This window comes from Palaemon carinicauda, chromosome 15 (genome assembly GCF_036898095.1).
Source record: "Palaemon carinicauda isolate YSFRI2023 chromosome 15, ASM3689809v2, whole genome shotgun sequence".
Lineage (NCBI taxonomy): Eukaryota > Metazoa > Arthropoda > Malacostraca > Decapoda > Palaemonidae > Palaemon > Palaemon carinicauda.
In genome coordinates, this window is record NC_090739.1 from 1393793 (window position 1) to 1408792 (window position 15000).

At 37.9% G+C, this 15000-nt stretch overlaps 1 protein-coding gene across 1 annotated transcript; it reads left to right on the forward strand.

Annotated features, from left to right (window-relative positions):
- The first annotated feature begins 4834 nt into the window (after positions 1–4834).
- Positions 4835–12533, forward strand: LOC137654806 (uncharacterized). The gene is made up of 2 exons (XM_068388758.1): positions 4835–4857; positions 11627–12533. The coding sequence occupies exons 1-2, from the start codon at positions 4835–4837 to the stop codon at positions 12531–12533; spliced, it is 930 nt and encodes a 309-aa protein (XP_068244859.1).
- The last annotated feature ends 2467 nt before the right edge of the window (positions 12534–15000 follow it).

A 15000-nucleotide genomic window follows, 5' to 3' on the forward strand; every position in this document is an offset into this window, starting at 1 on the left:
CAAAGTCGCAGACTTAATAATTCTCTTAAATTTCACCAAAGCATTTTCTGCATCACCCAAATCTTGTTTTCTTTTTCATGACCTCAGAGGCAAGTCGGTGATAAAATCTTGCAAATTTGGGTTGATCAATAAAACGATCAAAACCATCTTTTTACCTTTTCTACCATTCCTTCTCAAGACGAATGACAATTTGAATCCGATTTGGAAATGCACCGGTATTCCATATTTCTCCTAACAGAGAGACTAAAAATCTTTTGGAGCCCTGATAGGAAAGCATTCAACTTACCTATTGATGAAGAAAAACAAATTGGAGCCGAACAACGAGTTGGGAGGATTTCTAAGACTATTTCGGATTTGGTCCTACAATATTCTCTACTTCTGTACAGTTTCCGCCTTATTCTGCACAATCTTTATTTTTGGATCTTCAACATTATGATCTATACTTACTCATTTCAAATCAGCACAAACGTAAACTGATCAATAAATGACAACTAATTCTCCTTTTCGGATACATTATTTCTTCTCTCCGGTTCTCCTTCCTGTCTCCCTCTTCCTCCTGTATTTTCTGTCGGAATCCTTTCAAATAAATTAGTTATAAGTCTTCAAGATTCCTGTTTTGCTTTTCATGACTGCCTTCCTGATTCCACTTGTCGTTGATTCTTTTCTTCTTAGAAGAAAGAAGTCTTCAAAACAAGAATCTTGAAGACTTCTTCTTCCTCATGGAGAGAAAGAAGTCTTCAAAATTCTTGTTTTGCTTTTCATGACTGCCTTCCTGATTCCATTTGTCGTTGATCCCTTTCTTTTTAGAAGAAAGAAGTCTTCAAAGCAAGAATCTTGAAGACTTCTCCTTTCTCTCCATGAGGAAGAAGAAATCTTCTAAACAAGAATCATGAAGACTTCTTCATGGAGAGAAAGGAGAAGTCTTCAAGATTCTTTTTTTGAAGACTTCTTTCCTCTAAGAAGAAAGGGATCAACGACAAGTGGAATCAGAAAGGCATTCATGAAAAGCAAAACAAGAATTTTGAAGACTTCTCCTTTCTCTCCATGAGGAAGAAGAAGTCTTCAAAACAAGAATCTTGAAGACTTCTTCTTTCTTATGGAGAAAAAGAAGTCTTCAAAATTCCTGTTTTGTTTTCCATTACTGCCTTCATGTTTCCACTTCTCGTTGATCCCTTTCTTCTTAGAAGAAAGAAGTCTTCAAAGCAAGAATCTTGAAGACTTCTCCTTTCTCTCCATGAGGAAGAAGAATTCTTCAAAACAATAATCATGAAGACTTCTTCTTCCTCATGGAGAAAGGAGAAGTATTCAAGATTCTTGTTTTGAAGACTTCATTCTTCTAAGAAGAAAGGGATCAACGACAAGTGGAATCAGAAAGGCAGTCATGAAAAGCAAAACTAGAATTTTGAAGACTTCTTTCTCTCCAAGAGGAAGAAGTCTTCAAGATTCTTGTTTTGCTTTTCATGACTGCCTTCCTGATTCCACCCTTCATGTTTTTTTAAAAATAAGCTAGATACAGGAACTCTCTACTGTTGGCTGGGCAGGCCTCCCCCATTCCTGCTAGCCCAGAGGGTCTCCCCCTTCCCGCTGGCAGGGAGGGCCTCCCCCCTTCCCGCTGGCAGGGCGGGGTTTCCCCCCCTTCCCGCTGTAAGGGCGGGGCTCCCCCTTCCCGCTGGCAGGGCGGGGCTCCCCCCTTCCCGCTGGCAGGGCGGGGCTCCCCCCTCCCCGCTGGCAGGGCTGGGCTCCCCCCTTCCCGCTGACAGGGCAGGGCTCCCCCCCTTCCCGCTGGCAGGGCGTGGCTTCCCCCCTTCCCGCTGGCAGGGCGGAGCTCCCCCCTTCCCGCTGGCAGGGCGGGGCTCCCCCTTCCCGCTGGCAGGGCGGGGCTCCTCCCTTCCCGCTGGCAGGGCGTGGTTCCCCCCTTCCTGCTGGCAAGACGGGGCTCCCCCCTTCCCGCTGGCAGGGCTCCCCCTTTCCGCTGGCGGGGCGGGGCGGGGCGGGGCTCCACCCTTCTCGGTGGCAGGGCGGGGCTCCCCCTTCTCGGTGGCAGGGTGGGGTTCCCCCCTTCCCGCTGGCAGGGCGGGGCTCCCCCTTTCCCGCTGGCAGGGTGGGGCTCCCCTCTTCCCACTGGCAGGGCGGGGCTCCCCCTTCCCGCTGGCAGGGCGTGGCTTCCCCCTTCCTGCTGGCAGGGTGGGGCTCCCCCCTTCCCGCTGGTAGGGCGGGGCCCCCCTTCCCGCTGGCAGGGCGGGGTTCCCCCCTTCCCGCTGGCAGGGCGGGGCTCCCCCTCCCCACTGAATGTCATTTAGGCCGGTATAACTCATGTATGGTGTTTTTTTTATTATTATTTTACATCGAACCATATCTGAAAGTACTTTTTCTTTCATCGGTGACTTGAACAAGACTTATATCGAAATAATCTAATGTGGCTGTTAACGGAAGGAATTGTTTAACTGTGATACTCCAACAATTTCTACATGATTTTGCGGATTCATGATACACAGACACACACACACACACACATATAATATATATATATATATATATATATATATATATATATATATATATATATATATACCCAGTATATATGTGTGTGTGTATTCAGTATTTGCAGGGGATATTCAAAACGTCAAATGATAAAACAGAATGAAATATGGCAACTCGATTTGTAAAATTTTAATGCTTTCACTAGCTAAAACACCCCGTTGCTGTCTTTGATTCGCTAAGGTTGGAGAGGGCCCTGCCCATTTCATAGTAGTAGTAAGAAGAGCAACACCTCACCTGTTTTGTCACTGGAACACTAGAGACATCTGACGAAAGATTTCCCCAGAGTGTCTGCGTTCTTTTGATTCTAACTGTACATGCATACATGTATATATATATATATATATATATATATATATATATATATATATATATATATATATCTAGAGAGAGAGAGAGAGAGAGAGAGAGAGAGAGAGAGAGAGAGAGTGAGAGAGAGAGAGAGAACGATATGAAATAATAATAATAATAATAATATTAATAATAATAATAATAATAAATCATGAACAAAATACTACATTAAAAAGTCACCACCCTCCATCTTATCCATTATACAGACACAACGACCTACATTACGAATCAATAGACGAAATAAATGCTTTAATTTATTCAACCCCAAAAACCAACGACAACAATTTACTCAACACTCATAATCGGTGATAAAAACAGACCGTAAATGCATAAAAAAATATCGACCATTGCCATGTAATTCCACCCGACCTAAATCCCAGTACATACCTAAAAATATATTTGTATCATTCATTTAATAATAGTTAATCCTACAGCCATGAACTGGGGTGGGGTGGGATTGAACTGTGGGGGGTGGGGGTTATTTCATGGGCCCACAAAAATGGGGATTAAGTTCAAACTGGATTTAGTATATTAATGTAATACATTTATTAAATAGAAAACTCGCACTGCGTTGTGAGGAGTATTTGCTGACCAATAGGAACGGTTCATAGTGATGTAAATATGTTCGCCAGTTGGGTGGAACTATTTTCATGCAGGTTTAAATTTACTGATTGATTTATTTGATCATAAAATGTTTTTCTCTTTCTTTTCGAATATATTTTTAGAATATAAAAGCTCATCTTTTTATATTTGTTTCTTTTTCATAAATTCAAACGGTATACATACACAATCTCTCTCTCTCTCTCTCTCTCTCTCTCTCTCTCTCTCTCTCTCTCTCTCTCTCTCTCTCTCTCTCTCCATCCGAAACAAGCAAAAATCCCAATAACATCGAGGATAGGATAATGGAAGGAAGAAGTGAGAAATAAACCGTGCAAAGAAATAGAAAACAATCTCTGATATCTAGCTTATATATATATATATATATATATATATATATATATATATATATATATGTTTCTATAAACATAATATATATATATATATATATATATATATATATATATATTTTAGATGTCTATATATAGGCTATAATATATAAATGTATATATATAAACACACACACATATATATATATACATATATATGTGTGTGTATATAATATATATGTATATATAATATATAATATATATGTATATATAATATATATATGTACGTAAACACACACACATACATATATATATACATACATATATATACATTATATATATAACATATATATACATTATATATATATATACACACACACATACACACACACATATATATATATATATATATATATATATATACATATATATAATACGCATCAAATGTGGACAGATCAACGACCCGAGCCACGTGAACACACGACGAATACTGAACACCCATTCATCCATCTAGCAGAAACGTCTCATACAACCTTCAATCAGATTCACGGGCGCATCTCTCCCCAACCTGACCCACCTCCGAATAAATCTGTAATTTGGGGTCCAAAGTAAGCCGCCCCAGCGACTGACATATTCACAAGGACTGCGTTTACCCCCTCTGTCATTAGGCCGTTAAGTGATCGACATCTCAATCGTCAGTAATTACACGCTGGGATCGTGGAGTCGTCGGAGAGCGGAGTCGGAGACAAGAGGATCGCACGGCGGACAATGATGCTGCTCCGGGAGATGAGAGGAGCTGGTCGGGAAAGGTATAGGAGGAAGGGCATGGGAAAGGAGATGATGATGCTTGGAGGGATGAAAATTGGGAGGATGGTTGGAGATAAGAGAGGGAATAAATGCGATTGGAAGGGGAAAAAAAATATGCTGGAAAGACTGAAAATTGGGGATCGTGGAGTTGTCGGAGAGCAGAGCCGGAGACAAGAGGATCGCACGGCGGACAATGATGCTGCTCGCGGGAGATGAGAGGAGCTGGTCGGAAAAGGTATAGAAAGAAGAGCCTGGAGAGGGAGATGATGATGGGAGTGATGAAAAATGGGAGGATGGTGGGAGATAAGAGAGGGGAAAAAATGCGATTGGAAGGGATAAAAAAAGATGCTGGAAAGACTGAAAATTGGGAAAGGAAGAGAGGAAAAAAATATGATAATAGGATAGATAAAAATGATGGAAGGAATTAAGGTAAAAGGATGGTGGGAGAGGGGGAAAGAACCGAAAAAAAATATGATGACGAGATATATAAAAAAGATGGTAGTAGGTATGAAAATTGGGAAAGGTAAAAGAGATTTTTTGAAATATAATAGGAGATAATGGAAGGAATTAAGATTGGGATGGTGGTGGGAAAGAGAAAAGAAGAGAAATTATTTGGGAAATATGATGATGAGAAGAATAAAAAAGGAGAGAGAGAGAGAGAGAGAGAGAGAGAGAGAGAGAGAGAGAGAGAGAGAGAGAGAGAGAGAGAGAGAGCCATGACAATGAAAACGGAGAATAAATTAAATTAAAAGTAATTGGTCAGTAAGTACGAGAATTAACAATATAGATAAAGGAAAGGACAAAATTCACAGTGGATATGAAGTTATTAAAGATTATTACCAGAAGAAAAGTACCAGAATAAAGAACTGGTAATAAACAAATAAAAACTCAGTAAAGCGCAGACCTCCGCCGCGGCAACTTATTTCTCGACCTTTAGCTCGACCCTAACGTTGACCTTTGACCTTAACATGTATTAATTGTAGAAGATTTTCATACACTCTAATATGAACCAAGTTTGAAGTCTCTGTGACAATAATGTCCAAACTTATGGCTGATTACGTGAATTGAACAATTTGCTTGACCGTGACCTTGACCTTCCAAAATTTAATCATTTCAAGCTTTTTCATAACTGTTAATCCCTGCAAATTTCATTACTCTATGATTAAAATTGTGGCAAGGAAGCTGTTCACAAACAAACACACACACAAACAAGGGGTAAAACAACCTCCTTCCAACTTCGTAGGCGGAGGTAAAAAGGATGATTGGGAAGTCTTAAAATAAAAATAAAAATTAAACAATAAAAAATGCGGGAAAGAGCAGGTCTCAATTCTTCATAGTAACTAAACCTATCAATTTCATAAAACTATATCTTTTCCAAATAATACAAATGAAAAGCAAATAGGCCGAGACAAAGAAACACATAGGCTTAATTCCCCCGCATTACTGCCAGTGTAAAAAAACGTCAAAACTTGTTCTTTTAAGAATATGAAAATAAGAATGTCATATAAGAATAAGAATAGCCTATAAGAACTAAACGGTTCCCTCTATCTTATTTGTACAGTGGTAAATGACTTACTCTAATGATGAAAAATAAAGAATATGAAGAAAATAAAGGGCAAATGAGGAAAACCTAACGTGACTTAATTAAAGGTAAGCAATAAATATAGTTTATATAATAAACTGAATAGTAAAATGGTATACCACAAGTCTCCATAATAAAAGAAAATAACAAGACAAACATAAATACCAAAAAAAAAAAAAACTATGATTTCGAAAAAATTACCAGGTAAACATAAATACAAAAAAAAAAAAAAAAAAAAAAAAAAAAACTAAGATTTCGAAAAAAATGAAAATGACAGTAGAAAGTGAGCATCGGGAAGTCTGAAGGAAACTCCATAATTAGGATCTCTTTCTGACAGCCTTGATGAGACTACCCGTATACCCTTGAGGTGTGGCTGGTAACCATTCCTATGCCTTAATGGTAAGATACACAGGTCAATTAGGTAAGGATGGGTGTACCTGTTAGCACACTTCGAAATCGACATTTACCCCAATTTTTGGGGGTAGCCAACGTAAAAAAAAAAAAAAAAAAAATAATAATAATTTTAATAAAGGCGACTTTTCTTCCTTGTTCTTCCCAGCCTGACGATGGATTCAAACGAGTTTGGTTGGTACTGCTAGGGTGCCATAGCCCACCCTCCCCTGTTATCGACCACAAATATTATTATTATTATTATTATTATTATTATTATTATTATTACTTGCTAAGCTACAACCCTAGTTGGAAAAGCAGGATGCTATAAGCCAAGTGGCTCCAACAGAGAAAATAGCCCAGTGAGGAAAGGAAACAAGGAAAAATAAAATATCTTAAGAAGAGTAACATTAAAATAAATATTTCCTATATAAACTATAAAAACTTTAACAAAGCAAGAGGAAGAAATATAAGATAGAATAGTGTGCCCGAGTGTACCCTCAAGCAAGAGAACTCTAACCCAAGACAGTGGAAAACCATGGTACTGAGGCTATGGCATTACTCAAAAATAGAGAACAATGGTTTGATTTGGGGACGTCCTTCTAGAAGAGCTGCTTACCATAGCTAAAGAGTCTCTTCTATCCGTACCAAGAGGAAAGTGGCCACTGCACAATTACAGTGCAGTATAACTTGGGTGAAGAAAAATTTTTTGGTAAAGCAGCAGGGCCTATCGGAATTGCATCCCAATCGCTCGTCATTCATTCCTATTTCTAGCACGCTCTTTTTGCCTCTCTCACATCTATCCTTCCATCAACTAGAGCTTTTTTCCCTTCATCCATCCATCCAAATCTTGGCCTTCCTCTCGTACTTCTCCATCAACTTTCGCATTCATCACCTTATTCATCAGAAGGCCGTTTTTCATTCTCTCTATATAGCCAAACCATCTCAACACATTCATATCCATTCTAGCTGCTAATTCATTTCTTAATACCAGTTTCACTAAACTTTTTTGTATACTTCAAATTGAATGGGATAATAATAATAATAATAATAATAATAATAATAGTAAAGCAAAATGGCTACAGGATATTAAAAGTAAAGAAGATGGAGGAGTTAAACAAGGATCTCTGATTTCACAACAGAGGCTTTAAGGAACCAGCTGAAGAAAACTCCAAAATGGAAAGCCCAGGGCCCGATAGAATTTAGGGTTACTGGCTTGAAAACTATAAAGCCTTAAATACAAGAATGGCAAAACAACTCCAGCAAGGAATTTTGTCTAATTCAAAAAGATGAAAAAAAAAAGTAGCATAACAAGCAACTATAGACCAATTACCTGCCTACCAATAATGTGGAAATTGCTAACAAGTATCATCAGTGTGCCTTTCTAAGTATATAGCCGTCATTTCTGACGGGTTGCGTACACAAAAGGGTTTAAAGGTCACCCAAGAAGGGCAGAGGCAAGGGACAGTGACATTGCCCTATCAAACAGGACAATAAGGACAATACCCTAAAGACTGACCATACATACATATGATCGACTCCCAAGCCCACTTTCCACCCAAGCTAGGACCAAGGAGGGCCAGAAAATGGCTACTGATGACTATTTAGATAGACCTATAGGCTCCCCCAAACCCATATACTTAGCTCACAATGATGGTGAGGTTGCAGCGAACTAAAAAACTAACGAGTTTGAGCGGGGCTCGAACCCCAATCTGGCGTTCACCGGCCAGGGACGTTACCACATCGGCCACCACAACCCTTTAAAGAAGTTTGATTCTGTATTGCTAGAGACACTGCTTTCAGTGAGTTTTTCATTTTGAATATTGTTCATTCCATCGAAAAATGCTTTTTAGTTTTAAGATGGGGGTTAACATGGGTATATGTAACCCCAGTGGTAGATTATAATAGAAAATAAACCCATACTATAAAATCAGAGGCAAAGAACAGGCCATCATAACCATCTATAACTCAAAAAGCCCCTCATACCTCTTCCATTTCTCGACCACCTTAATGTCTGAGAATCACTTTGACGTATCAATTACGCCTTTGAGGAATAAGGAACACAAAATGGCCGTTGTGGAAAGAGGGCTTTTGTACAGCTCTCTTTTGCTCCGAACGAGCTGGAGCTTAATCGCAGAGCTCGGCATATAGAATTTGACAGGAGCTCTTATTTGCCCAGGGAGTCTGGCAAATAACCACTTCAGTCAGAATTTTAAGTATTGACATTATCCGAGGCAAGGCGAAGAGACTGGGGAGAGAGAGAGAGAGAGAGAGAGAGAGAGAGAGAGAGAGAGAGACAGTAGATTTTTATGTGAATGTGAATGCGAATGTGAATGTGTGAGAGAGAGAGAGAGAAAAAAAAATTATGGCAACTATTAACTATTGAATCTTTACAAAATATACATGTAGAAATGTACTATCAAGTAGAGGCATTACACGGTAATGTCTGGTCCTTATTTGCACGTACAAGTGCAAAATGTACATTGCCTGGACGTTTATATATATATATATATATATATATATATATATATATATATATATATGTGTGTGTGTGTGTGTGTGTTTGTGTTTGTGTGTATTGTATAACAGAGTTTGTAAAAGAATCAGGGGAAGGAAGAAACGATGGATTGACGAACTAAGTAAGTTTGCGGACATGGATTAGCAAAGAAAGACCATAAAAATACGCAAGTGGATGGACATGTCTGAGTCCTTTGTTCTGCAGTAGACTAGTAACGGCTGATGATGATAATGGCGGTGCTCTATATATATATATATATATATATATATATATATATATATATATATATATATATATATATATATATATTCCCTAAATAAATCCAAACACTGACTAAAAAAACTCCCAACCCCAAACATTAGACTTTGATGAAACGAAATGAACTCGATTAAGGGGATCTGCTGAGCCCTGCCCTAATGAGGAGGTACAAATGCCTTCAAAGCAAGCCAGGAAGCAAGGACCTCTACTTCAGAATCCCCGGAAGGGGAGGCGGAGGACGCAGGAGCATTCAGAGGAACTTTGAAATAAGAAAAAAAAAAAAAAAAAAGAATCTTTGGTAATATTGGTCGGTGTGTTTTTTTTTTTTTTTTTAGTGACGTGGGTTTTTATAAACGGGTATGGGTAGTTTGAGGAGGTTTTGGATTCCAGCTTTTGTGTGTGTGGGGGGGGTGGGGGGGGGGTGGGGGGTTCGAAGGCGCTGCAGGCAATTAAAGTTTTTTTTTTTTAGAACTATTATGTATTACTACTTTTTATTTCATTAAATTTCAGTGAACAAGTCAAATGCTAGTCGTTTTATGATCAGTTTTCCTAAACCGAAATTTATGTGTATATATATATATATATATATATATATATATATATATATATATATATATATATATAATAATAATAATAATAATAATAATAATAACTAGAAAAGTAATATGAGACAGTCGAGTAAAAAGGAAGTAGGCTTCTAGCAAAAAAAAAATTACAATTGTCAATTACTTAAGTTATGTTATATGACTAAAATTAATTGACACCACACGCACGGACGCGCGCGCACGCGTACACACACACACAGACATATATATATATATATATATATATATATATATATATATATATATATATTTATATATTGGATTTAACTTGATTTATAGAATCCTGTCCAAATGACCGAGCAAAGGGGTACGGAAAGCCATTCATTGCTGAGACATAATTAGGAAAACTATAAAAATTTCAAGGAAATTGGACAGTAAAATAGAAGAAATTAAACGGCACTAAGTTAAAGGAGAAGGCTAAAAAGTCATCAGTAATGACCACAGCACACCACAAGTCGCTGACTGGTTGCACTAAACACCCTATGAGTTATTTCTTCAAGGAAGAATCTTAACAGTGAAGGAACTTCAAGGAATTTAAACAACGGTTCCTTTAATATGATATTAAATACCACTTCTTATATAAAATATAATATCCCTTTCTAAGTGGGGATACCTTAACGTGGTGAAAAGGTTTATGTATTGCCATGATCAGCAAAGCTCTACTATAGTCAATTCTTTTTAGTGAGGCAGATTTGTGCCGACTCGCAGGGGTGCCCTTTTAGCTCGGATAAGTTTCCTGCTCGGTGATTGGTTAGAATTATCTTGTCCAGGCAATCAGCGAGCAGGAAACTTTTCCGAGCTAAAAGGGCACCCCTGCAAGTCGGTGCAAATCTGCCTAACCAAAAAAGAATTGACTATAGTCAGGGACACACACACACTAGTTTGGTTTACTTTGAGTGATCAGACAAAAGTCTCCCACCATCACCAATCAGCACCGGCCAAAACCCAGGCATGCATACAGACATGTCTGAGGCCTTTGTATTGCAGAGGACTGGAAACGACTGCTAATGTTGTTGATTATGTATATAATAAATGATATATCACATGTTTTATAATACACTGGAAATCTATATGATAAATGATACATCACATGTCTTATAATACACTGGAAATCTATATGATAAATGATACATCACATATGTTATAATACACTGGAAATCTATATGATAAATGATACATCACATGTCTTATAATACACTGGAAATCTATATGATAAATGATACATCACATGTTTTATAATACACTGGAAATCTATATGATAAATGATACATCACATGTCTTATAATACACTGGAAATCTATATGATAAATGATACATCACATGTTTTATAATACACTGGAAATCTATATGATAAATGATACATCACATATTTTATAATACACTGGAAATCTATATAATAAATGATATATCACATATCTTATAATACACTGGAAATCTAAAGTTATTTTTAAGACCAAGTAAATATCCTCATAAACTTCATAAGAACGTCTAGGCTCTAAGATAAACAACGTCCTCTTCCGTTCCATTAATAATAAACACCATTAAAGCAACTCACACGGTTAAAAGCTCGTATAAACAAGAGAAAAAAAAATAGTCCATATCTTTAAGCATAAAATTTACCCTAAAAGAATTTCTTTTTCGAAAATTGAAGTGGAGACAACGGATCCTCCCCAACAATACCCACTCCCACAATAACCACAGTCTATCCCACAATAGCCCCACCTCCCCCCACAGACCTACGCGCTTCCAAACAAAAAACCCCTTCTCTGACAAAACCCAGATTCCTCCCACAATATCCAGCCCTTCCAAATACCCTCAAATCCTCCCACAATACCCACGCCCTCCCCCACAGTATCCCCACCTCTCCCACAATACTCCCACCCTTCCACACAATACTCCCACTCTTCCCCACCTCCTCCCACAATACCCACGCCCTCCCAAAAAATATCTCCAAATTCCCCCAAAATACCACCACCCTCCCACAACAATACTCCCCCTCTTCCCCACAATACGCACGACCACCCACACAATACCCCACCTCCTCCCACAATACCCACGCCCCACCCCACAATAAACTCCCCTCTTCCACAAAGTACGAACCTCCTCCCACAATACCCGCGACCACCCACACAAAACCCCACCTCCTCCCACAATATCCCACCATCCCCTACAATACCCTGAAATCCTCCCACAATACCCAGGCCCCACCCCACAACAACCACACTTTCCCCACAATGTACCAACCTCCTCCCAAAATACCTCCACCTCATCCTACAATACTCCCACTCTTCCCCACGACCACCCACACAACACCCCAACTCCTCCCACAATACCCACGCCCCACCCCACAAAAACCCCACCTCCCCTGCAATGCACCAACCTCCTCCCCCAATACCTCCACCTCATCCCAGAATACCCCCACTCTTCCCCACAATATCCATGACCACCCACACAATACCCCACCTCCTCCCACAATACCCACGCCCCACCCCACAATAAACTCACCTCTCCTACAATGTACGAATCTCCTCCCACAATACCCACGACCACCAACATAATTCCCCACCTCCTCCAACAATACCCTCGTCCTACCCCACAATAACCCCACCTCCTCCCACAATACCCAAGCCCTCCGCCAAAATATCTCCAAACTCCCCACAATACCACCACCCTCCCCCACAATAACCCACGCCCTCCCCCACAATATTCCCCCTCCCCCACAATACTTCCACCCTTCCACTCTTCCCCACACTACCCACACAATACCACACCTCCTCCCACATTACCACCACCCTCCCCAACAATAACCCACGCCCTCCCCAACAATATCCCCCCCTCCCCCCACAATACTTCCACCCTTCCACTCTTCCCCACACTACCCACACAATACCACACCTCCTCCCACAATACCCACGCCCCACCCCACTATAAACTCCCCTCTTCCACAATGTACGAACCTCCTCCCACAATATTGTGGGATAAGGTGGAGGACCTTAGTCCACAATATCCACACCTTCCCCCACAATAGATCTTCCCTTATCCAGTGAAAACCGTCAACGAAAGGTTGGTTCCTTGGTGAAAAAGGTTCTCGAATCTGCCATGAAAAATGTCCCTGACGCCTCGACATTTTGATGATAAGGAGATACTCCTGATATTGACATGATGGGGATCCCTGATCAATGGGTTCCAAGACGCCATAAAAGGAGGGGGGGAGAGGGAGAGGGAGGGGGAAGGGGGCAGAATGTGAGAGAAGTGAAGAGGGAGGATGTGGAAGATGTAAGTTGGGGGAAAGTAGGAGACAGGGAAGAGCTATAGAGTCTGAAGACGAAGATGGAAATTGGAAAAGTTAGGGAAATAAATAAGGAAAGAAATGATTGATAAGAATTCATAATAAAATAGCATATATAATATAAAAATACAGAAACTTTAAAAAGTATGGAAATTTGGAAAAGTTAGGGAAAGAGATAAGGAAAGAATTGATAGATAAGAATTCATAATAAAATAGCATATAAAAATTTGAAAGGAAGGAAATTGGATAAGGTAGATAAATAGGTAAGGAAAGGAATGTTGATAAAAATTCATATGAATACTACTGTAGCATAGATAATAATAATAATAATAATAATAATAATAATAATAATAAGATACTAAAAGCTATGAAATGATAAATAAGGTAAGGAGGTATGTAATAATAATTCATAAGAAAAATAGCATAGATAATAAAAAAAAAAGATAACAAAAGCATGGAAAGGAAAGGAAGATAAAAAGATTGAAGAATAGGGTGAAATAAATAATGATAAAACGTAAGAGAGAGAAGAAAATGATGACGATACAAATGATATTTTGTGTATTGGGAATCAGCCAATATATTTCAAGATACTCAGGAGAGAGAGAGAGAGAGAGAGAGAGAGAGAGAGAGAGAGAGAGAGAGAGAGAGAGAGAGAGAGAGAGAGATAAGGAGGATCTCATCGAAAATGACTAACTGCTGCTTGACAACACTTATAAAAGGCGTAAAAAATATCTTTTGTAGACAAAGACAAACTAATACAGAAATTGCTCAGTGTAAATTTATATATATATATATATATATATATATATATATATATATATATATATATATATATATTTATATATATGTATATATATATATATATATATATATATATATATATATATATATACATACACATACATATATATATATATATATATAATATATATATATATATATATATATATATATATACTGTATATATTAATCAATATATATTTATATATATATGTACTGTATATATATATATATATATATATATATATATATATATATATATATATATATATATATGTATATATATATAATATATATATATATTTATTTATATTTATATATACATATATATATATATATATATATATATATATATATATATATATATATATATATATATATATATATATAGATATGCAGAAGAACCACAGGGAAAATGAAAATACGAAATACACAATAAAGTCCTGACTAGTTTCGTGATACTTCCTCAGTCCTCTGAGGAAGTATCACGAAACTAGTCAGGACTTTATTGTAAATTTCGTATTTTCATTTTCCCTGTGGTTCTTCTGCATCTGAGCATCACGTTTTCCTGTGATTTTTACGCATATATAGATATATATATATATATTTTTATATTTATATATATATGAATATATATAAATATATATATATATATATATATATATATATTTATATATATAGACATATATATATAATATATATATATATATAATATATATATATATATATATATATATATATATATATTCACACACACACATAATCTCCCGGTCAAGCTGAGCTGTATTGCCAGATGTATAACAATCGGTCTCTCCAGGCCCCTCGTGTAGGGGAAGAGGGAGTAGTCACAGGGCCTACCCCCAGAGTTACACTCGGAAACCACAACTGCCGTGTTGTAGTTAGGAAAGGGGAAGAGGGTGGGAAGGATTGAATTTGTGTGTGCGTGTTTTTGCATT